This window comes from Musa acuminata, chromosome BXJ1-8 (genome assembly GCF_036884655.1).
Source record: "Musa acuminata AAA Group cultivar baxijiao chromosome BXJ1-8, Cavendish_Baxijiao_AAA, whole genome shotgun sequence".
NCBI classification, from domain to species: domain Eukaryota; kingdom Viridiplantae; phylum Streptophyta; class Magnoliopsida; order Zingiberales; family Musaceae; genus Musa; species Musa acuminata.
Window position 1 is genome coordinate 48,583,776 of NC_088334.1, and position 24,273 is coordinate 48,608,048.

The following is a 24,273-nucleotide window of genomic DNA, read 5'->3' on the forward strand; positions in this document are numbered from 1 at the left end:
GCCACATGCGAAGTCAGAATCCGTATCGAGACACTATTCAACATGTCCCGTCTCGAGAGCTCGAGACGATGCCGTCTGTCATCGCTCCACACGTCCCGAGACAGCGGCCAGTCAGAAGTGCTGCCCCCATCCCTTGAAGATTAGCGGTCACGCCGAACTCGCGTGTAATCGACCCTAGTATAAAAGCCTTTGACCGGCATCCAGCCTGGGGGAAGAAAAAAAAAAGTAATTCAACCCACTACTGACTTGCTTGTCGGAGGGGTCAAAGTCGAGGATCACCCGACGAGGGCTATTTTTGTAGATGAACGACCACTTGCGAGTCGCGAGCGTCTCAACCCAAGGGTCGCCATCTAGCGTGCAAGGATGAGTTGCCAATCAACCCAGAGACTGACAAACGTCGATAAGCACCCTTCCCGAGGGCACGGTCACCTCGTCAACTCCCGACATCAACCCGTGGACCAAGCCGTGCTGACTCATCAGCCACGATGTATTTGTTCACCATCACATACTAGTATATCGATGCCACTATCAGTGTATTAGTGTCACGTGGCTGTTACCTCAGTATCAATATATCAATAGAGTAACAAGCACATGATAAAAGTACTTTTCATGTATCTTACTAAACATTTTTTCTAATGTTGAATCCATAGGTATATTTATTAGAAACCCATGACATAATTTTATAGAGTTCGACCTCCTCACTGTGAGATGGGTTCAACATTTTGTGGTCAAACAAAGTGTTACATTGCCCAAGATCGACTTGTGACAAATATAAAATAAACATCGATTAACTCTGAATCTGCATTCAGGTCGAACAATCCATGGAATACAATTTGACCTCAGGCACGTTGGCCTTGTTCATCATTGTTGGTCATCCAGATGTTGATTTTATCGATATCATTCAAGAATTACATTTGGACAGTGGGATGATAGCCACATTAAATCTGACGATTAATTGAAATATAAAGTATTTATTTAATAAATAAATAAATTTTCATGTAGTATATTTGTTCAAATATTTCGACTCAAGTTAATTATTATTATGTGCAAGTAATGAAATTTTAAGTACCTAAAATGTTTCTTATATTTTGATCGATTATGCATTATTATCGCTGAAAACAGATTCGGAGATCAGGGGAACGTCGCATTTAGATTCGTGCACTTGCTACAGACCACGGGAGCGCGTTCTATCTTCTTTTCAAGAAGCGTATCCTGTTGTTTCCCTTTTCGAGAGCCACGCCCTCTCCACCATATCCTTCTTCTAGCCGGGAAGCTCGAGGGGCCATTGATGGACGCCTTGAGGGTGTGGAGAGCTTCCTCGCATTTCATCGGCTTTGCTTCTAGGGCGGCCTGCGCCGCCGCGACCTCTAGGGCAAACGTTAGTGTTCGAATCCGGTGCTGCTCCTCCTCCTCCGCTGCCTCCGCCGCTGCGGCAGCAGAATTGCTGTCTACCACAGTTGCCCCGGCTAATCCCGGCCGTCGAGGCCGGAATTCGTCTTCCACCTCCGACCGGGAATCCATTCGTGCCATCCGTCTTAAAAAGGCAAATTCTTTCCCTTCTCAGAACTCCTCTTTCTTCTCTTGTGAGGAAAGTTTGCTGCCCTTAGAAATTGACGATGAACTGGTTATTGGATCTTCTGGATATCCCCGCCAAATTGCCTTCCTGTCACTCCTTTTCTTTGTAAGAGTTTATTACAGGATGGTTGAGTAGAGCTGTAATTTATACGACGGGCCTCAGAAATTTCTTGGAATCAGATGCTGGATTTCCTTCCGTGTTGTTTTGTATGGTCAAGAAACTGGAGCCATACTCAAGTAGATCTATCTGACCACAGAGAAACTAGACTCCTGGGAACTTAAAGCTTTTCTTTTAGTTGCTGTAGATAGTTATGCGCAGTTGACATGCATCCCTAACTAATGTGTGTGTCCGTGTATATATATAGTCTATTTTACTGTTTCACTATTTTATTCAATCTATATGACTAGAGAGACAGAGATATTAACACGTTTTATTGTAGTACGTTTCATATCAATTAAGCTGCTTCCTGGCATGAAAAATTTAAAAATATTTCAATGTAACAAGAATACTGAATTTTTAAAGGTACATGTCACTGAACCAAGTTGGTTGGTCAGGTTGAAGAACTAAGAAGCAAGGGTCATGAACCATATGCATATAAGTGGACCAGGAGCCACACAGCATGTCAACTCCAAGATATTTATAGCCAATTGGCAAATGGTGAAGAATGCGAGGAAGATTTAGTGTCAATTGCTGGAAGAATTATTGCTCGCAGAGCATTTGGTAAACTGGCTTTCTTGACTCTAAGAGATGATTCTGGGACAATTCAGGTGTGTCCGGTTGTTTTTCACCTATCTTCTTTATCTTCTTTTCAAAGTTTTAAACATCTTGAGTCACATATATGGGTTTCTATCTCTATTTCTGCACTGTGTGCTTGTTCAGCAGGAAGTCCTAAACTTTGTGAGGATGGCTTACATATGACCCTCAGAGAATTTCTGCAGTGTGTGATTGTTCAGACTCAGAGCGAATCCTTATTTCCGCTCGTCTTATACTATTCTCTTGACGATGATATTTAAAAGTATTTGAAAATGTTTGCTATTGTCATGATCTCCTTTGTGGTATCCTCCAAGTTTGAATTTTTTTTTTGGTCAAATCAAGTGCCACTTCAATTGCATAATAGGCAACTTTCAGATCTTGAAGGTGTGCATGCCATAGGCTATGTGCTGAACTTATTTTCATAAAATTTGCTTTTAGTTCTTTCCTCCTTTGCTTTTTATGAAATTTTGATTTATTTTTTGGCAATTAATTTTATAGTTACCATTTGTTGAATTTTATACCCACCTGTGTTTGTTGAATTGTATAATTGTCAGAGGTAATTATGTTGGTTTTATAAGCCAAAGATTGCTTTTCTTTTGGTACCTAGTTATATACGTGAACAGGGGGCCTTTATCATGTAAAATATCTGATAGGACAGATCGATATTGTAAATAAGAGACTTGGGTTTAGGATTTATATAGAATAGAGACCATAAAAGAGGGTCAAATTCTCATGTACTCCCAAAAAATACCTCCACAACTAAGATTGGGATTTTTGTAAAAAGGGTTTGACAGTTGACAACCATATTTTGGTACTAAAAATTTTAAGTCAAACTAAAGGTTTTGCCAAATAACATTTGTTGGATAGTGATATGATCCTATAAGTAGGCTTAGTTTTTTTGCAGAAGAATTGCTCAAGATTTCTGGAATTTATGAATATAATGAACATGATATTTGAACAAGAAGTAAATTGAGTTCACAAATAGATTTTGAGGGAATTAGCAGAAAAGGGGAGGATGGATGTAATGTATTTGAAGTGACACACAGGAAGCTTTAAATCAAGTGTTGAGCTAAAATTATGCCAAATTGTAGTCACTATAGATCCTTTATAAAATACAGATCCATGTGTTCTTATGAACAGTTCTTTTTGGTATATCTAGGAGTTACCTTGTATTTAACAGCATTTACTAAAGGAAGTCTTTTAGTTCTTCTTGTGCAACTCTAGGAATTTGATCAAACTTATCATTTCTTCTCATAGAGACCTAGGTACCCCAAGTATCTCAAACCCAAAGCCTGATACCAGTGGTCTTGTGTCCTTGAATTATCTCATCAGATGCCTGAGACTCTTAGTTTTTTCCTTCCTGTATACAGTAAAGTTTAAATTAATTTCTACTTCCCTGATGGATTTGTATGAGTGATTGCTGGCATCAAAATGAATGTGGTATAAATTCACTTTCTTTTCTTTGTCTCTAGATTACCACATTGTCTTAGGTGTGAATCCTAGGGTCCCAGTTAAATTCTACATTTATATGAATATACAATTTTTTGTTAAAAGATTTTGCAACCTCGTTCTTGGTTACTAAATGGATAGTGCTTTAATGTAATTTGAAATCCTTCCATGCATTTGTTCTATGTCACCGGCACCCTTATTGGCAACACTAAGAGAAAAAAGGAGGAAAAAGATAAAGAAGCAAAGAAACTAAAATCGAAATAACCTAGTTGCAAGATCAAGCCATTCATTCGAATCTTCTATCAAACTAGAATTATATTCTTCCACCTACCGAAAAGAAAACCCCTATCAAAGGACCGTACCAACATATAAAACTCCATATGCAGTTATTTGTGTTGCCATCATGTTGATATGCCATGTACTAGCTGGCACAATAATTTATGATTGGCTTTAGTCCTTAACTTACATGGTTGTGTAGCTTTAATTCTTACCCATATAAGCTGGCACATCGTATTGAAATAGAAAGATCTATATTTTTTGGGGACAGGGTTGTGCCATTTGACATCTTCTATAATTATGGTTGTGTAGTAGGAAGCCATGTGACACTAGTTTTACCAGCATGTTGTAGACAACAAGATGCAATTTGGACGACCTCGATACAGTGTATAAACTGATCATGGTGTGTAATTGGGCAACTCATTGAGTATCTATAGACCATAATGTCTAAAGACACAGCCCAAGTTGTAATACGGTTTAGGTTAGGAATTGCAATTATGCCAAGGTAGATCTAGTCTTTTAATTGTTACTAAACAATAAAGAAGATCAACAAGTTAAGAGCCTTAAGCATTTTACCATATTTTTGACCCAATTAGATACATAGCTAATACCGTTATACCGATACAATAAAATTTTACCTAATACTGTTTGTGATCTAAATTAGTGATTAAATTCTTACCATGGCCTAAAATAACAAACTAAATAATCCTTCTTTCCAAGCACAGCGAATGAAGCTAAGTGGCATCCCCCCTATTTTTAGCAGTATCTCAACTCAGCACGTCACATTTTCCAGGCAAACTATGCTTTGACTTGGCCTTCTCCAAACCTATGGAAATGGTTTAATGGGTTGGAAATAAGCCAATTGACAGGTGGTCAGGTATGGGATAAGCATTGTTTTACCATCTACGGGGCTCAATTTGATCTGAGCCAACCTAGCTTTTTCCTCCAAAAAATTGTATGGCACAGCCATGAGCCATTTTGATTTGTCAACCGAGTTGATCCATTTGAATAGGCTCAAACTAGTTGACCATTATCTTTATCTATTGGATGATCGAGCTGGGTTTAAGTTGACCGGATACCTTACTATCCAGTCTCAATCAGACCAGAACCCAACCTAATATGGCCTGTTGCCAACTCTACTACTGAATAATAATTTCACACTTCTAAAATTTTAAATGTTATCATTTTACCTGAGAATGTTAAACATTACATGTGGTTTCTCATTAATTTCTTGTGCTTGGTATAGCTTTATTGTGAGAAGGAAATCCTAGAGGATCAGTTTGAGCAGCTGAAGACATTTGTTGATATTGGTGATATTGTCGGCGCGAACGGATCCATAAAGAAGACAGAAAAAGGTTAGACCAGCAACTTGCTCTACATTCCTTGAATTATGTGTTGGATTTTGCTAGAGAACGTGATGATGTATGTTCTATGCTAGACAATTACATTGATGATTATGAGCTTTATATCAGAAAAAGCTAAGTATTAGATACTGGGTGACAATCTTTTTGTTGTTTTCATATAATTGAATCTTAGAATGGATCTCAAAAGAGTTCTTATTAATTAAGATTGGCCTGTTTTGTCTTTTCTTTTTTTTTTAAATATATTGATTTGATTTTTCTTTCCTTTGTGCAGGGGAGTTGTCTGTTTGTGTGAAGAATTTTGAAATCCTTACAAAATCTTTACTCCCTTTACCAGATAAATATCATGGTCTAACTGATGTGGATAAGCGATATCGCCAACGGTGAGCTTCTTTGTTCTAAATCAAGACATGATTGTTGTCTGGTTTCCTATAAGAAGTATCTATGCATTTTTGTGTTTAAAAGGGTTTTTGACAAATAACTTTTATTTTCCTTCAGAAAGTGAGTGCTTTAAAACCACGATAAAATGCTTCCTTGTAATTTGAGTGTCAAGAGTTTAATTCACAGGAAACTGAGAGGCTTTTAATTTTTGGGAACCTTTGCGCTAGGCTGCCTCCTTTTTGAGACTGAATAGATATACTTGTACAGGAGCTGAAGCTAGTATTTTGTATTAAATTTGTTGTAATTATATTTCTGTTTTTTTGTCAGTCAGTTGCAGAATTTTTTTTGTCATATTCGTATGTTTCTTTGATGAACCTCTCATGTATGTTTTTGTTGTCGAGATCTAATTTATCTGATGCATTCAACCTTGAGCTTGTTTTGAAGAAAATATCAGCTATTAAATTGCTATGAATACCTTATCAATATCTAGACTTGTTATCTTTGTTTGTTCTTTTAGACAAGACCTTGTCAATATCCAGACTTGTTAAAACACTTCAAATTCAAATAGAAGCTTAAGATCTGGTGCAATTTGAAATCGCTAGTACCTCATATTTGTTTGCTTGAAATCCTGACAACAAGAACTGTCATCAATCCAGAAGTAGTAAACATTAAAAGGTACTTTCCTGTTTGCTGACTTTTCATAGATGGAAAGAACTGCTGGAGAGAGGTCTGAGACTCCAGGCATAAGGAAATCAGCTTCTAAATTCAGAGAACTTAAGGAACTTGAGAACTCTGTCTTATTTCCTACTTTTCATGGCATCACCAATTTGCTTATTGAGTCTTGATGAGTAGATAATTTATATTTAAGGGCCATGAATCCAGAAGCTTGAAATCAGCATTTCAATTCATCAAAATATGCTATAGGAGCTTCCTTCCATTCTTCTCTTATTCAATTGGAATCTGGTACTGCCCAAGAGACAGAAACAACTTTACTGATATACTCAAGCCGAAGACTAACTCATTTAGATTTTTTTTGTGGCCATGGTAGACAATAATAAGCAAAAAAATAATTTGGACTTGAAGTGGCTTCACAATGAATAATTGGAATTCAGTTTGAAGAATTTGTAAAGAGTTTGAGTTAGGATTTTATAACCAAATTTTGCTCAGAAGAGAACAAATGTAATTATCATCCTTCATCCTCCTAGCACAGCAATTCATAGAAACTGTCCATCTATTAGTTTGATATTATTTTGTTGTGCTTGATTTTAGTTTTGGCTATTAGTTTGATTTTATATTGCTAAAATTTACATCATTTTTTTTGGATGGCAAAATCCCATACTTTAATAATATCTAATCACACATTTAATTCTTGCAAAATGATCTTAATTTCAGTTTTTATTTTTGTGATCAGGTATGTGGACATGATTGCCAATCATGAGGTTGCTGATGTCTTTAGGATAAGAGCTAAGGTGGTAAAGGATATGTTTTCTTCTAATGGAGAATTTGTTTGAATGGATTTTTGGCTTTGTTTTTTTATCCTATTGAATATTTCCTTTACTTTTTTGTTAGTTGTTCTTGTAATGTGGTGACATATATTTGTTACTTATCACCTCTACATACCTGTACCTTGCAGGAATTTGTTAAATGAACTATGAAACTCTTGATGGTTTTATGTTACATCTAATAGCCAAATTCTTTTTTCTACTGCCATGCTCTAATGTCTTCACAAGGAATTAAATACTGGTTGGATCAGTATGTATCGCCTGGTATTTACCAATTCGTCCAAGGATTGGTATATTACAATATAATTTAGTACTCTTAATTATGCAGTATTTATATGCATGTCTTGGGTGACTTGAAATTATGTGGTATGGTGACTGTGCTGCTCGGTATAAACCTGTCTGATCTGGTGCAGGTAAGTTGTACTGTTGTATCAAATACCAATGTTGAATATTTCTTTATACTTTGGTGTGTACTGACCTGTACCATCCCGATCAGTATGTATTACTTTGTTGACTTTCCAGAATTAGTATCAGATTAGTATTCTAAAGTCTAAACCCTGTTTGTAACTTCAACACTATAGTTTCCTTTCTTTCTTTCCATGCTATGTCAGTTGCATTATTACTACTTTTTGCTTAGCCAATTTTTAATGCTTACTCTTTGGTACATGCTTCTAGAATGTGGCACCCTAAAACTAACATATTCTTGTTTCTGTGTATACATTGACTATGTACGACAAATTCAGATTGTTTCTGAGATTCGCAAGACAATGGAATCTTTAGGTTTTATTGAAGTTGAGACTCCAGTCTTACAGGTATTGCCTATTAGAATCATTCTGCATGGTTCAAAATCTTTTGTTCCTGACATTTTACAGTCTCACAGATATCACTTGTCAAAAATTGTAATAACAACTCCTTTATCAATTCTTTGAACTTGTTTGATGTTAAAAGATCATCTTGCTCACTGCTGTTAGTTATATAATATTGATCGGATCATGAATTGTTTCTGTTTATGACACAAAAATGCTTGGAGAATATGTGCAACCAATAGAATGATGGAGAAATTTAAAGAAAAGCAAAAACTATGTCAAAGTAGTAGGAAGGAGTGGAGTTGGTTGTGGCCTTCGGCTCAAATGTTGAGTGTAGATAGAAGTTTGTCCAATTAGGGTTTTCGATTAATATGTACATAGTGAGATAGCTGTAGATGATTTCAGTTCATCTTTTTGTTTTCTGCATGAATATCAGTCCTATTATCATTGACCATCAGACTAGTTTTGGATATAAGAGACCTTGCTACTATGATGGTTTCTCTCAGTTGAGAAAGCTAATACAGCCCCTGAAAGTATGTGCTTTGTCAACTAAGAAATTTTGCTTTCTATTTGTTGTGGACCTTTTCAATTCAAATCATCAACAAGAAGATTAATAATCTTGTTTTTCTTTAAATTTGAGCGCGACAAGTATGTTGTTTTCTGGATGATGTACACCACTCATCATGCTTCAAGATCTCACCTGACCATAGAGGGCCAGGTATGTTATTGCCAATTGCTAGCAGACCATCTAATAGAGAGAATGTATAAAACAGATTAAGGAGACATTTGAGCCTTCAATAGATGGGTTTTAGTGGGAGCAATAGCCAAAACCTACTAATTGTTATCCATGCTAATCATCTGTTTCATTACTCTAAACCAGTAGGTAGGTTCAGGTGTTTGAACTTGGCCTTTCTATATGGATTTTCACTAATTTACATGTTTAATTTTGGTCATCCATGATGACTATCATGATGTTTCTAAACTTCTTTGGAGCATTGATGGTACATGATAGGGGTTGTCGGACTGACCATTGTGTAACATGCTTTCATGCTTTTCTGCTGTGAGCTGGAAGTTTAGGCATGAGACGTCTAGGTAATTGAAATGTTGCCTCATTGATATACCTTAACATTTAGCTGGTGGCAGATGATGACATGCTGGTAAAGATGCACTTCTTAAATTTAACAATGATATGCTGACTCAAATCTGTCTTTGGCTACTGTTTCTTACTGTTCAATGTTCAATTCTAACAAAACCCTCCTTCTTTTCCTCGTGTTGTTTTTTTTATCCTAACTTTATTCACCAAAACCTTCTATTATCCTCTGTAGCTAGTGATGTGGGGTCTTGAGCAAAATCTGTTTGAGATTCTATCTGGTTCAGCTCATACATGTGAAATTGAAGAAAGCGTGCCACCCACATGTTGCCAAACTAACATAAAGGCCTTTGAAGTCTGTCACAACTTTGTATAAATAGATTTAGAATTGGCCGCCAATCAAATATTTTGTATAAATAGATTTAGAACTTTTCTGTTTTGTGTAATAGATTTTAACAAACAGAGAGTACCGCAAAAATTCCAACCACTTAAGCATCAAAAAGGCTATCTTTTATGGATGTGGACACAAGGATTGGACTTGAATGCTTAGGCTCTTTTATTAGGGAAGAAGGCAAGGAGGGAGATAAATTTAAGAGCACATACAAAAAGAATCAAATAAAGCTTAAGCTTTCGCTAGCTCTATGAATAACATCCAGAAAGGATGTTGTAAAATAATGTTAAGTTATTTTACTCTGCATGCAAATTCGCAGTTGGTTAATTTGTCTTAGGCAAGATTGATCATGGTCATTATCATTTCTCTTCCATCAGAATGTGCACCGGGCAGTAGTTTGCAACTTTTAATTCTTTTTAAGTTTTAATCTCAATCTGCATTCTTCATGCCTATGTGCTCTCTTTCAAGACAGAGATAGTCAGTACCTATTAACTTATTTGCCTATGTGCAAGCTTAAATTGTAAACTGAACTTTTTTAATCAAGCTTGATATCTGGATAATGTTTGCCTTTATTTCTTAGTCTTCTGATGCCTTTGAACCAACATATGATGAACCTACTGGGCTCAATATATGTTCGCTATTTATTTTTTCCGTTGAAGTGGTATTTGGTTGTCTGCTGTTAATGATTTAAATTCTTTCTCTTTTTTACTTTGTATTTTTAATGAGCCGATGGTTACTTATTTATATGGCTTTATTGGTATATCAGGGAGCAGCTGGGGGTGCAGAAGCTAGGCCTTTTGTTACTTATCATAATTCACTTGGAAGGAATCTTTATTTAAGAATTGCAACAGAGCTTCACTTGAAGAGAATGCTGGTGAGTTTAATTGGCATTTTAATTGTCAGCTATTAATAATACTCTTCAAGTGGAGCATCTTAGTTCATCTTCTTGGTCATGTATTCGAGACTAATCAAATTGCGAGATCTTAGTTCGATGGGGATGAGTAATCCCTTATAATAAGCCATTTAAGTTCTAAAGCTATCTAGAACGACTATTAGCATTAGCTCAGTTATGCATTTGAATAGTTTGATTTAATGGATTATTTTTTCTACATTATCCTGTGTATTCATATGAAGGTTCATATGAATGAACTAATACCAGAACCATATTCTTTGGTTGATAGTCATGTAATTCCCCATGGCAGAAATATAAATGACAAAGCATAAATATTACTTTTTATTTGAGGCAAAGATCAAAACATCGATGTTTTAACTTTTAACTCACATTGATAGTTTGAAAATCCCCATAGGCCTATAGTACATTTTCTGAACTCTGAAGTATCCAAGTTTTGATTTGCACAAATTGAACTATATTGTCATTGGATAAGCATCTGATAATATTACTAAGTTTTAGATCCTGAGAAGAATTTGTAAAAGACACCATGCTGTTAAGCAATTGGGTTAGAAGTTTCACCATACTGTATGTGTGGACTGCTCAAATATGGGCTAATAGTGTCTTCTTTATAGTCACATATTTCATCAACAAAAACTTGTTACTTTAATCTACATAATTTTTTTCACTTTATAGGAACATGTTGATGATGCTTAATCTGACAACTTATAGGTTCTCACTGCACAAAGCTTTTGGCATCACAATTTATAATAATGAAGAGATGGTACTAATCATGTTTAACTCGCTGGGTGAGACATGACATATTTGTAGTTCTTTGACCAAATGAATCTTTCGGGAGTGGTGCTGCCTCATGGTACTGGGAGAAATTAGAAAGACACGTTCATTTACCAATTACATCAATAATTGGTCTCTCAAAAATACAGCTGAAGAAGCTGGTGATATTTTCAACATTGTAGCAAAAGTCCATCAAGTCTTTTAAGTGGCTTGTTGAGCAAATTTCTTCATTTGCTTAAAAGTGTAAATTCTAGCATATTTTCAACATTGTACCAAAAGTCCATCAAGTCTTGTAAGTGGCTTGTTGAGCAAATTTCTTCATTTGCCTAAAAGTGTAAATTCTAGCATTTATTGTTGTTCTAGTATTGAAGTGTTCTTTTCGTGCTTCAGCCAAATATCTTTCCTAATCATGCATGATAATTACAGGTAGGGGGCCTTGAGAAGGTATTTGAAATAGGGAGAATATTCAGAAATGAAGGCATCTCAACCCGTCATAATCCTGAGTTCACCACTATTGAGGTCGTACTAATATTCTTTTTTAGTTTTTATGTGACTGCTACTGCTGCTATTTTCAAGCATATTTTGCATTGAAATAAACATTTAAATGAAGACGCTGTTACTATTAAGCTTGCCTTTTTTTGGTTTGCTATACTGATTTTTCTGTCACTAGCTTTGCCTGTAGATGTATGAAGCATATTCTGACTACCAAAGCATGATGAACATGGCTGAGGAAATTGTTACTCAATGTGCTCTTGTGGTTCATGGGAAGCTTGACATTGATTATCAGGTAAATTTTGCCTGATTGAAAACCTTGTTGGCGGGTAACTTCTTGTTAATTGGTCATTAGTTCATAACTTCATATAATAACACATATTTCATTGATAGAATGCATGGATTCTAAATACCCACTAGGCAAAATATATTTGTACTAATAACTTAGCTTAGACTACTCATGAAAGTTATATTGGCTAGAACAGGGACTGATGTACAGGTCATGCGATTGTGAAGTACTTGGTTCAGGCCATCAAGATTTGTATTATGCCTCCATGCTTGCATGTGGCATACTATCATGTGAATTTTTTTATACTGTGACAGCAAAATTCTGAGATGGTATTGAGGTTTGTATCATTCATATATGTATATTATTATGTGCCAGTTTATGCTGATGGATGCTGGTTTTCAATGCTTCATGGCATCACTTGGTACATATTGACATGCCTGAAAAGTGGCCAACTATGAGGCCTCAGCATGTTATTTGGCACTTCTTTTGGCTAGTCATAGCATTAACAACTCTGTAGCAGTGACAAGCTTGCAAAGTCTCTTATGGTTATAATGAAGATGACTTTGATTCAAGTTGTGTAGAGTTTCAACTTTCAATAGTGCTGTTTCAAGAAGGTTATAGTTGATGTCATGAAGAGAAGCCCACATTTAAATGTGCACTAGAGTTAGAAATCAACCTGAAGTGCATCATGAATTACTCCAAAACTTGATCTATAAGTTGTATAGCATGTGATGCATATGAAAATACTCCTTCCAGTGTTTTTGAGTAACAAGTAGTTCTGATTTCATGGAAGTTGGAATCTGGTGGCTGTTAGTTTGACTAGGTTCTAATTTTATAGGATATATTTAAATGTCTAGATGTGTAAACTGTAAACATACTCAAGCATGCTTTTTCTTTCTAATCTCTTTATACTTCCTGGTTTAAAGCTAGCTTGCTGTTTGTAGCACCAAGTCACCAACTTTTTTTAGTTTTTTGTAGGGAGTTCAAATATCACTACAGCGACCGTGGAGAAGGGAAACTATGCATAATCTTGTTAAAGAAGCCACTGGCATTGACTTTGATGAATTCAAGAACAATCTTGAAGCTGCTAAAAGGGTTGCAAGGGGGATACTAGGAAGCGGATCAGAAAATAATGATAGCCATTTGGTTGAAACTTGTCCATCCGTGGGACATGTTCTTAATGAGGTAAATCAGACCAGGATATAATTTGTTCTTGGGGCATAACATACCTTCTAGATGTGTCGTTGCCAAAATGAAACAAGATAGAACAACAATCTTCTATCATTCCATACAGTATAACTTGTTTAAACAAAAAAAATGACAAATTCTCAAAATAATTAACATGGTAGCACATACATCAATAATATATCATACTCCCCTGACGACAAATATTTCACATCAAGCGTATAGTATGCATGTGTGAGGGTCTCCTCAAAACAACTCAGTTTAGAAAGAAAAACTTAAATTTAGTTTGGAAGTTTAGTTTGTTTGAGGTCAGAGTTATTTTGAGATGAACCAAATAAAAATGTGCAATGTAGCATACCAATGTTAGACCAAAAAATTCAGATATAATATTGACTAATGGTTTGGAAATACCAAAAAAAGAAAAGGGACAACAAAAGCCCTTAGATACCTTAAATTTATCTCTCAGCTAGAAATAGAGATTGAATAAATTATTGCTTATATAAAAATCGAATGTTATGCAATTGTTCTATGCCCATTTCAATTGGGAAAAGAATTAAATGACTATTATATTATGTATGCTTTATGGATGAAAATGTGGGCAACTAAAAACAAACATATCCAAAAGTCATATGCTAGAGAGAAGGATGTTGAGATTGACAGTGAATACCACAACTAAAGCCAAAACAAGATAAATTGTTTATACTTGTGCTAAGTTAGGACTAGTTCCGAACAACAGCAACAACAACAAAGTCATAAGTTTCAACTACTTAGGGTCGACTACATAGATTTTTTGTCATCATTGAGATATATAAAAAAAATCATATGCTTAGTTAAGTTTAAAGGACTTAGACTTTTATTTATAATTTCTATTAAAGTCTTTTTGGTCTTTCTTTACCTCTCCGCGTGTCACAAATATTAATCATTTCACTTCTTATGATTATCGCATCCATGGGTCTTATAAGCACATGTCCATACCATTTTAAATGATTTTTTCTCATCTTATCCTTTGTCGGAGCAATACCTCGTTATTTATGAATAGAAGTATTTCTTTTTCTATCTTTCCTGGTAACTATACACATCTATCTCAATATTCTCATTTTGGTAACACAAACCTTTTGTATATGTTGTTTCTTAACTCTCTAACATCGAGATCCATAAAGTATTGTTGGTCTTGCAATTGTCTTATAAATTTTTTCTTTTAATCTCAAAGTATCTGATGATCACATAAGACTCTTAACGTCCCTTATCATTTTAATCATCTTATTTTTACTCTATGAATAATTTTTCATCAATTTTTCCATCCTGATGAATAATTGATCCAAAATATCAAAATTTTTTACTTAAACGAACTTCTTGTCCATCCAACTTAATTATATTCTCTCGTCTATTCCTAGAATTACTAAAATTACATATTATATATTCAGTTTTAGTCCTATGTAATCTAAAATATTTAGTTTTTAAAGATTGCCTCCTTAGCTCAAGTTTATAATTAATTTCACTTGGACTTTCATTAACTAAGATAATAAATTAGCAAGTAACATATACCGAAGAGGTTTATTATGTAAATGATTAGTAAGTTCATCCATTATCAATGTGAAAAGTTAGAGGCTTAATGCTGATATTTGCTAATAAGAAACTCATTAGACACACTCCCTATAGTTCTAATACTAATAGCTACATTATTACATACATCTTTAATAATATTAATATAATTAGTGGATATATCTTTCTTTTCTAAAACCCACCATAATAAATCTTTAGGAACCCCATCATAGGCTTTCTCTAAGTCAATAAAAATAATATGCAAATCTTTTTTTCTCCCTATACTTTTTCATTAATTGTCTTAATAAATAATAGTTTCTATGGTTGATCTTCCAAGCATAAAACGAAATTGATTTTTAAAGATATTTTTTTCAAGTCTTATCTTACTTTTGACAACTCTTTCCTAAAATTTCATAATATGGCTCATGATTTTAATTCCTCTATAATTTGTACAAATTTGTATGTCACCCTTATTCTTGTAATTGGCATTAGAAAACTCTTTCTTCATTTATCGGACATCTTTCTGAATCCCATGATTTTATTAAATAAGCTAGTCAACCAACCTATTCCCTTAACTCCTAAACTTTTTTAGACCTCAATAGGGATACCATCAGGTCTCACACTCTTAGCTATTTTTATATTCTTCAATTACTAACTCTAATTTTGCAAACAAATATATGATTATTAAATCTATCACTATTATTTATCGTTAAATTTAAGTCCTATATGGAATATTCATTAAATAATTTATAAAAATAAAATTTTCATCTTTTCTTAATCTCATTATCATTAAAAAGTATTCTTTGATCTTTGGTTTTAATGTATCTAATTTATCATGGAAATTATCATAAGCTTTATATCTTATCATACTAATTGCTTTTTTAGCTTTTTTTTAATTTTTTATATCTTTTAAATTTCTCCTTATTTTTACAATTTTGCCAATCTTTAAAACATAATTTTTTAGTAAAAATTGCTTTTTGAATTACCTCGCACCACCATCAACTCTCTCTTAAGATTATACCTTTACCTCTAGTTTCACCGAGAATCTCCTTTGTTAAGCTCCTAATCTTATTAACCATCGTAGTTCAAATACTATTAATATTATCCTAATCTAAGTTCTAAGTCGTCTCCCTTTCCATTCTATTCTTAAAAATCTTTACATTATAATCTTTAAAATTCCACCATTTAGTCTTAGTAAAATTTTAATTATCTTTTTCTTTTTTTATTTTCTATAGTAAATATCTAACACCATCAACATATGTTGATTCGTCAAACTTTCGCCAGGTATAACTTTACATTGCTTACAAATAACCTTATCTATTCTTGTAGTGATAAAAAAGTCTATTTGACTATAATTGTGATTGCTCTTATAAATAACCAAATGTTTATCTCTTTTTTTAAAGTGAGTATTTACAATTATAAGATCATACAAAGTTACAAAATTCAAAATCGTATCATCATTTTCATTTTTCTAACATAACCAAAGCCCCCATGCACCTTTTTATATTCATCATATATTTTCCCTACATGGTTATTCAAGTCCCCTCCAATTATAAGTTTTTCAGTTATAGATATTCCTTGAATTACACCATCTAAGCTTTTCCAAAATTCTTTTTTTGGTTTGATCATCTAATCCAACTTGAGGGGTATAAGCACTAATAACATTCAAAACATCTTGTCCTTTCATAAATTTTGAAACTATAATTCTATCTCCAAATCTTTTTACATCTACGACATTATTCTTAAGATACTTATCAACAACAATTCCTAAACCATTTCTGTGTTTAACTTTCCTACTATTACCAAATTTTAAATCCAATATTAATCTCTTTAGATTTTTTCCTTGCCCACTTAGTCTCTTGTAAGCAAATAATATTTATTATTCTTTTAATCATAGTGTGTATCAATTCTAATCCATTTCCTGAAAATGTTCTGAAATTCCAAGTTATTAACCTAATTCTTTGTTCTTGAACTAACTTATTTACTCTCAATGGTCCAAAACAATGAGAAAACCTTTACCTACTTGGCACTATATCCAAGTGTCGCTGTGATGGGCTGCTTCCAAGCGACCTCCCAGCCCACCACTTGCAATTCGGGACACCTAGGTGGTGAAAGTGCCTTACGTCGTTTCCGGGTGACGACCTAGCTCTATAATAAAATTGGTTAAGATCCATGTTCATGAGATCTGACATAGTTTTACGTTGGTTGTCAGTGACCTAATGCAACCCTCCAACTTTTTCATCTAAGCTTGAGAATGACATTGGTGGTGTTAGGACTAGTCCCAAACAAGAATAAAATTGAGGTTACGGGAGGACTTAAGAGTGCTTGTAAGCCAATATGAGTTCAGTTAGAGGTTTTATGGATGGCAGATGATTACCATTACTTGGTCATCATTGAAAATGAAAACTTGCCTGTTGTATGCCACAAAGCTAAATGGTGGGAAAAGATCTGCACCCAATGTCAAATGATTGTTTCTGACTTTTGTGTACAAGTTGTTCTAAATTTTTTGTGATTCAGAAATGACTAACACTAGAATATGGATGCAATATTTGATAGGCACTAGATTTTTCTTTCAATTTGTTTTTTAACCATAAAAGTTCGTCTTGAGAAGGATTCTGCATTTAACAACTTTCATATTGATTCAGATTTTTGAGACCATTGTTGAGCCGACTCTTGTACAACCAACATTTGTACTTGACTATCCGATTGAGATATCACCATTGGCTAAACCCCACCGAAGGTAAGTAGATTTTAGAAGTATCTTGGACTGTGATATGCTTTATTGTGACATTTTTCTTTAGGGAATTAATTTAAAACAAGGATATGATTTTTTTTTCTTTTTTCCTGTAAAGAATGAAGCATGATGCTTTGTTGTTTAATTTTGAATCTTTTACATGCTACTATTGTTTTTAATAGTAGCATAAATGACAGTTGCCGTGCTTTAAGTGTTGATGCAACATTACTGTTTTGAAAGTTGAATGTGTAAATGGATCAATTGTTACCAAGAAGGTTCTTCTGTTCTGACTTAAGGCAAAGCAAGGGTAGATCATTAACTATCATGTTGCTTCAGCTTAAGCCTACAAATTGTGGAATGCATCTTATAAATATTTGACTCTCTCTGCAAAGAGTTGATTATTTGTCTTTTTTATTAGACAAACCATACCAATTGTCATTTTCAACGGAAGTAATCTGAGATGTGATTGGATTAGTCAACGAAAATCATTTAAAGAAACAAATCTGATAACATACTCAGATAATAATTGTTAAGTGGGACTTCATAAATTCAATCCTTTAACCAAGGTTCGCCATACCGATGTGTACCGCCCGGTACGGGCGGTACGTACCGGTCCGAGAGGCAACCGGTATGTGGACCGCTCTCTACCGGGCGGTACACCAAAAAAAGCCTGTATCACTCGGTAACGGTCGAAATCGACCGTTACCACACTGTAGCAGTGCTACAGTGCTCCAACGGTCAAATTGACCGTTGTAGCCATTTCTCCTCCTATTTAAACTAATCTTCTCTCCCCTATTTCATTATACACTCTTAAACTCTCTCTCAAACATTTCTTTTCTCTCATAAACTCTATAAAACAACGATTTGTGAATTCAATCGAGGTAAATTTGGGAAGATTAAGAGGAAGAACTTTCTAATCAAGAGGTATGAGTCAAACTGCTCGAGGAACTACCGATACCCAACGGTCACACTCGTCCGCTCAACGTGCAAAGGCAAAGGGGAAGGCAATAGCATCAGTTGCATCGTTGGAAAGAATCGAGTCGGGCGACGAGACACCTTCACAATCACATTCTCTTTCTCGTTCGGTCCAGAGACATGACAGCAACACGGACAGCAGTGCCTCAACAGATGATGGCGGTGATACCGGGCAGTCGTTGGTCTCGTCTGCACAACTTGAGGGTGGTGAATGGACTGAGGAGCAATATTTTACACATGCCACTCAAGATTCAGATCATGGAACTCGACAAGGTATTGGTTAAGTTTATGCGCGGAAGGGAAAGGAGAAGGGGAAGGGGAAGGCAGTGGATGAATATGAACAAATGCGACAGAGCATACATGATATAGACACAGAAAGAGACTCATCGTATTCACAGCCATCGTATTATGAAGAATCATATGGGCAACAACAGTATGGTGATAGTTGGTCATCCTTCTCTAAGCAACAGCATGATACAGAACAACACCAATATATGCCTCAAGAGCTGCCTCGGACAAATATGATTTATGACGATCAATCTACGATCAGTACCACATTGATGCATCAATGGCATACGGTGTATTAATACACTATGTCATGGGATCAATTTCATGATTGGGACCAACAAACGTATCATATTGATATATATCGGATCGAGGACCCCGATCCACCACCCGTGGAGGCCCGTCGTTCGTTTTGGTGGTAGAATTAACAATCAGGTATATCTAGATATATGATTATTTAATTCATTTGAATTTTAGAGTTTATATTGTAACAAAATAGTCTAACAATTCAACTGATTTTTCTATAGATATTTCAATCTATAACGAGCTGAAATACGAACCTCGAACAAGACTACCTCAAAGCCCGAAAAAGATATGTGATGCTATTTTTACCAAATTTACATTGATTTTGCTAAACTTATACTATTACTATATTTATTTGTAACTTGAAAACTCTATCCTAACTTTTTTTTTAATTTTCAGGTATTTTCGGAGGGATAAATCGGTGAAATCAGGTGTACCGAGCGGTACACCTCGGTATACCGCTCGGTACGCCGTACCGTACCATACCGAGCCAGCGTCGAAACGTCGGTACGGTACGGTTCGGTGAACCTTGCCTTTAACACATAAACATAAAGAGAAAAGATGAATACTTGTCATTTCTAATTGGCTAGAGGACAAAAGGAAAAGGAAAATGAGTAGGTATGCAAACTTCTCCCACTAAGGGGCCTATCCAGATTCCCCTACTCTCGACTTGCAACTACACACACCCACACACTCACAAATCCAAAGTCTTATTTGGCCAATGGTTTGATCTTGCCTGTTGTTAAGGCCCATCAAGCATTAAATTAGCTTATAAAGGTTCATTATCGAAGTTCAATGAATCTATAAAAATAGTGTAAAATTACTCTCTTTAAGTATACTAGGTCAAGACCAAACAAAAAAAAAGGTATACTAGGTCAAAAGACGAGCTTTGGCACCACAGTATGATTTTTGATTTTTTGTGTGACTTGATTGACTTGTGTTTTGTTCATATAGACAACTTCTTGTATGCGTCAAAGCTACACGCATTGATCCTTCCCCAGATACTGTATTGGTGAGGGTCTCACGTGCACGCTATTCTCTTCATCACCTTAGGTTACAAATTCAGCAGTTTATTTCTAGATTATGGAGATGATAAAATATACCATACAATTTTGAATATGTGAGTACATAATACTACTACATCACATAATAGCAATTTCTGTACGATCTATTTAGTTTGCTCTAAATTTGTGGTGCTAATGTTTGTCTCCATTGTATAGGCAAAAAGGATTGATTGAGTGGTTTGAACTTTATATTTGTGTTGCTAAGCTTTATCTCCATTGTATAGGCAAAAAGGATTGACTGAGCGGTTTGAACTTTATATTTGTGGTCGTGAAATTGCTAATGCGTTCTCAGAACTTACAGATCCAGTGGATCAGGTAATTATTTTTTCAAATTTTTAGGGTATGTACATGAAAAATTAAGTGCAAACATTTTTAGCAATTTATAAATTGTCATAAATGATAAATCAATCTAGTCTTTTGCATAACTTTTGTATGTAGATAATATATGAAAGTTTCTGATGTCCATTGTTTTATATTAACCATTTCAACAATAATCCCAGGCTTGGTAAATTATATTCTGATTTCCTTTTACAGGTATTTTTGGAAGACACTTCTTAAGATGCAAATATAAATAACAAATTGAGCAAAAATAAAGCATAGAACATGTCATACATCATGACTAAGAACATGGATACTGAAAAGCAGCTTGTCAAACTGGCAAATTCATAATTATTATCATTCATTGATCAAGTACCCAAAATAATTTTCTTTTCTTGTCACCTTTTTTTTTTTTAAATATACATTTATATGCTGCATTCCTCAAGACGATGAGTATTGTCATCTCTTTCATTTTTGGCCTAATTTAGTTATTTTACAAAAATGATTAACATTTAAGTGGTCACTCACGAGAAAAAAGTAAGCCTTAGGGGCCTCAACGGTTAGCCTATTTTGGGAACTCAAGTGGTTGCTTGTCCAGGGCAAGAAGTGTATGGTGACTAGGATATGGGAGTAAACTCAATGGCCTAGGAAGTCTTTATTGAAAACACCAAGTATGGGGACCAGGTAAATTTTCTCCCTCGTGCATCAGATGGGTATGGAGCGGGCGAGTATGGCAGTGTGGCAAGTATGGGGTTGGCAAAAATCAACCCTAGCCTGCACCATGCCATTTTAAATTTTAAGCCAACAGACTAGGGTTATCATGTCCACCACAATGACCCTTTTCTTATTAAGGGTACATGTGCTAAGATATATATTAAAACAATATTTGATGGATCATAGTGTTTAGCTGTTGGTAATTAATGTACTAATAGATGAGGATATGAGATGGATGATTGTTACTGAGAGAAACATGGAGAAGGAAATGTTTGGACTTGGTATATATTACATTAGTCATCATCAAAAGAAAAAAGATTTTTTAAGCTGGTTTGACTAGTGTGAAAATGCATCATCAAGTTAATAAGCATGTTATAGAAGAGGCAACGGGACAAAGAAGAAACTGTTTATCTAAGAATGATTTTAGATTGATTGATACCATTTACAAGATTTTTTAAGCTGGTTTAGCACATCTAAAAGCACATCATCAAGTGCAAGTGATTGTTATGCTGATCGTACTATTCTTTTGAAGTATCATCATGTGTCATGTCAACTTGTGCGGGAGGTACCGACATGGCTATGCCAATTTTTAGTCTGTGCCAACCAGCATAGAAAATGCTGATTGGCACAAAACAGAAGCATGACATGTCTAAACAGTACCAGCATGGTAGAATGTCATGAAAAATGAGGTCTTTCTCTAGAGTGTACTAATGGTAATTTCACCCTTGAAAACTAGTTTTTTTTTACATGTCATCGTGACTATCTTCACATCAAGATCCAAATCTCATGTTCATTTTCATGTCATGCTATCTTTTAGCCTTTAATTTGAGTATGGATGAAGATGTTGCTTATCAACTTGTCTCGACACTTACAATTGAAAGATCAAATATGAACAAATTTGTCATCTACTTGCCTAAATGCAGTGAATTTATTTCACATAAATATGATATCATGGGTCACGTCATGCATCATTTTAAACTGTGTCATGTATTTCGGTGACCTGGGCTTGCTTAAAAACTCAAAATAGTTAGAATAGTGTAACATTGTCCCTGCTAAAAGTCTTTGTTGAATTCTTTTTTGCAAATGGGACAGAGATCTCGCTTTGAAGAGCAAATAAAGCAGCACAATGACAAGCGAGCAACACTAGTTTCAAACTCAAAATATGTTGAAGGGGAAAAAGAGTTTGATGATTACTCTTATGAAGTTTCACTTGATGAAGACTTTTTAACTTCTTTAGAATATGGCATGCCCCCAGCTTCAGGAATGGTATGATTATTTTTCTTCCTAGGCATATTCCCTTTATCTTCTGGTCATTTTCTAAGTTTTTGAGTTTTTTTTTCCATCATGTCCAGCATAAGACATTCAAATGTTTGTCAATCTAGTTCAATTTGCAGAGCATTACACATCTATATAATATAACTAAAATCTAAATGACATGGAGCTTGTGATGTCAATGCATAGCCATTTATGGGACAAGTTTCCTGATTTTGTTAAGTATTTATTCCTGTTTTGCTTATGTTATAATATGTTTACGAAAATATCCTCCTGCAATTGGGCAGAATATATTTGTTAGAAAATTTAGAAATATTTGAACTGATTCTGCCAGTGAATTGTTGCTTTCTGAACTTCTTTTTCTATTACTATTTTGTTGAAAAAAGAAGTAACCTTTTAAACAGTTGAACTGAATTTTCTTGTATGTCTGCTGATTCTGAACTCCCCTTTATATTGTTTAGTGTACTTTTTGGTTGAGAAAAAGGTATGTGTAATCCTTTCTTTTTAATAGTCAAAATGAAGCCAAAGTAGGTCCGCCTAGTTCTTTTGCAATCTTGGGCTTCAACATTTGTCAAAGCTATGGATTGTCTTGCCAAATATTGAATAATCAATGTAAGATGAAAAATAGAACTTTTCTTTGGGTTCCTAAATTAGCCATGATAGCATCACTATCTTGTAATTGGTAGTGGTTCTTGAATTACTGGGAAATATGTTTCTAAATTCATGAATAGTTGAACAATTACTACATTAATTCTGGATTTAATGAATTTGAGAGAATTGTTCAAAGAATCATTCAGTTAAAAATAATGAACAAAATTAAGTTTTTAATGATTCGAAGACTGTTGTTCAAAGAGTGTTTGACAGGTTTCTCCAGAACTTATTCTAGGTAGATTACATCTCAATGCTTGATACAAATTGATCCGGATGAGATTTATCATGATTTGCTGTCATTTCAGGGTCTCGGAATTGATAGGCTAGTGATGCTTCTAACAAACTCTGCCAGTATACGGGATGTTATAGCATTTCCTGTTCTGAAGATTCAGCATTAGGCTTACTTTAAAGGAAGCCAGAGTAGCCAAATAGAAACTCCAGATGAGTGATACATTTGCACGTTGAAGAAGGCTCTTCTCAGCAATTTGGTTGCAGTGTTAATTTATGAAGCTCTTGTCACGTCTGCTCAAACCCTTTTTCATTTGGGGGGATTTTGTGATCGTAACTGTAAAATATAATACATTGTGAGCTGATTCCTCAACATGAATAGTTGCCCTCTCCCCTACTTGTTATAAATTCTATGGCACCTGGTTACATAATTTCTCATCTTTTTATCTGTTTGTTTTGGGGGCAATGATACGATACATACCAGCCTTCATATATATAGTCAATAAATCAGGTACGTAACAAAGTTTCTCAAGTTGATGCCCCCCACATTTGTCTACTGATGTACCAGCAAATCACTCAAAAGCCTAACAAAAGCTCTGAATCACAATTGTATTTCAACCACTGAGAAGATATATAGGTAAACATCAGAGATTTATTTACTTAAGCCATTCACCAGTTCCCTCCCATGCTACTCATGGCCTAATGCTAAGAAAGATATTCTTGGATTTCAAATATCACAATGATTAGTAGTTTCAGTTCTTGAATCATTAGTTTCGATGGTTATCCATTTTTTAACCTTAGGAATCGGAATCGAATTGTCTAAGGTCGATTCTGTTTCAGTTCTTTAAAATAAAAAATCGAATTATTTATACCCAAGCTGACCTGGCTTGGCAGTGGTCTCAATCCCTAACTTCGCGGCGATCGCAGGTTGGTCGTATAGTGAAGGCGGACG

General features: G+C 34.8%; 1 protein-coding gene across 1 annotated transcript; it reads left to right on the forward strand.

Moving 5' to 3' along the window:
• The first annotated feature begins 1,200 nt into the window (after positions 1-1,200).
• Positions 1,201-23,752, forward strand: LOC135588443 (lysine--tRNA ligase, chloroplastic/mitochondrial-like). The gene is made up of 14 exons (XM_065080577.1): positions 1,201-1,543; positions 2,131-2,343; positions 5,301-5,409; positions 5,690-5,798; positions 7,208-7,265; positions 8,042-8,110; positions 10,352-10,459; positions 11,696-11,788; positions 11,952-12,056; positions 13,029-13,235; positions 17,423-17,517; positions 20,363-20,453; positions 22,263-22,436; positions 23,399-23,752. The coding sequence occupies exons 1-14, from the start codon at positions 1,289-1,291 to the stop codon at positions 23,489-23,491; spliced, it is 1,779 nt and encodes a 592-aa protein (XP_064936649.1). The 5' UTR covers positions 1,201-1,288; the 3' UTR covers positions 23,492-23,752.
• The last annotated feature ends 521 nt before the right edge of the window (positions 23,753-24,273 follow it).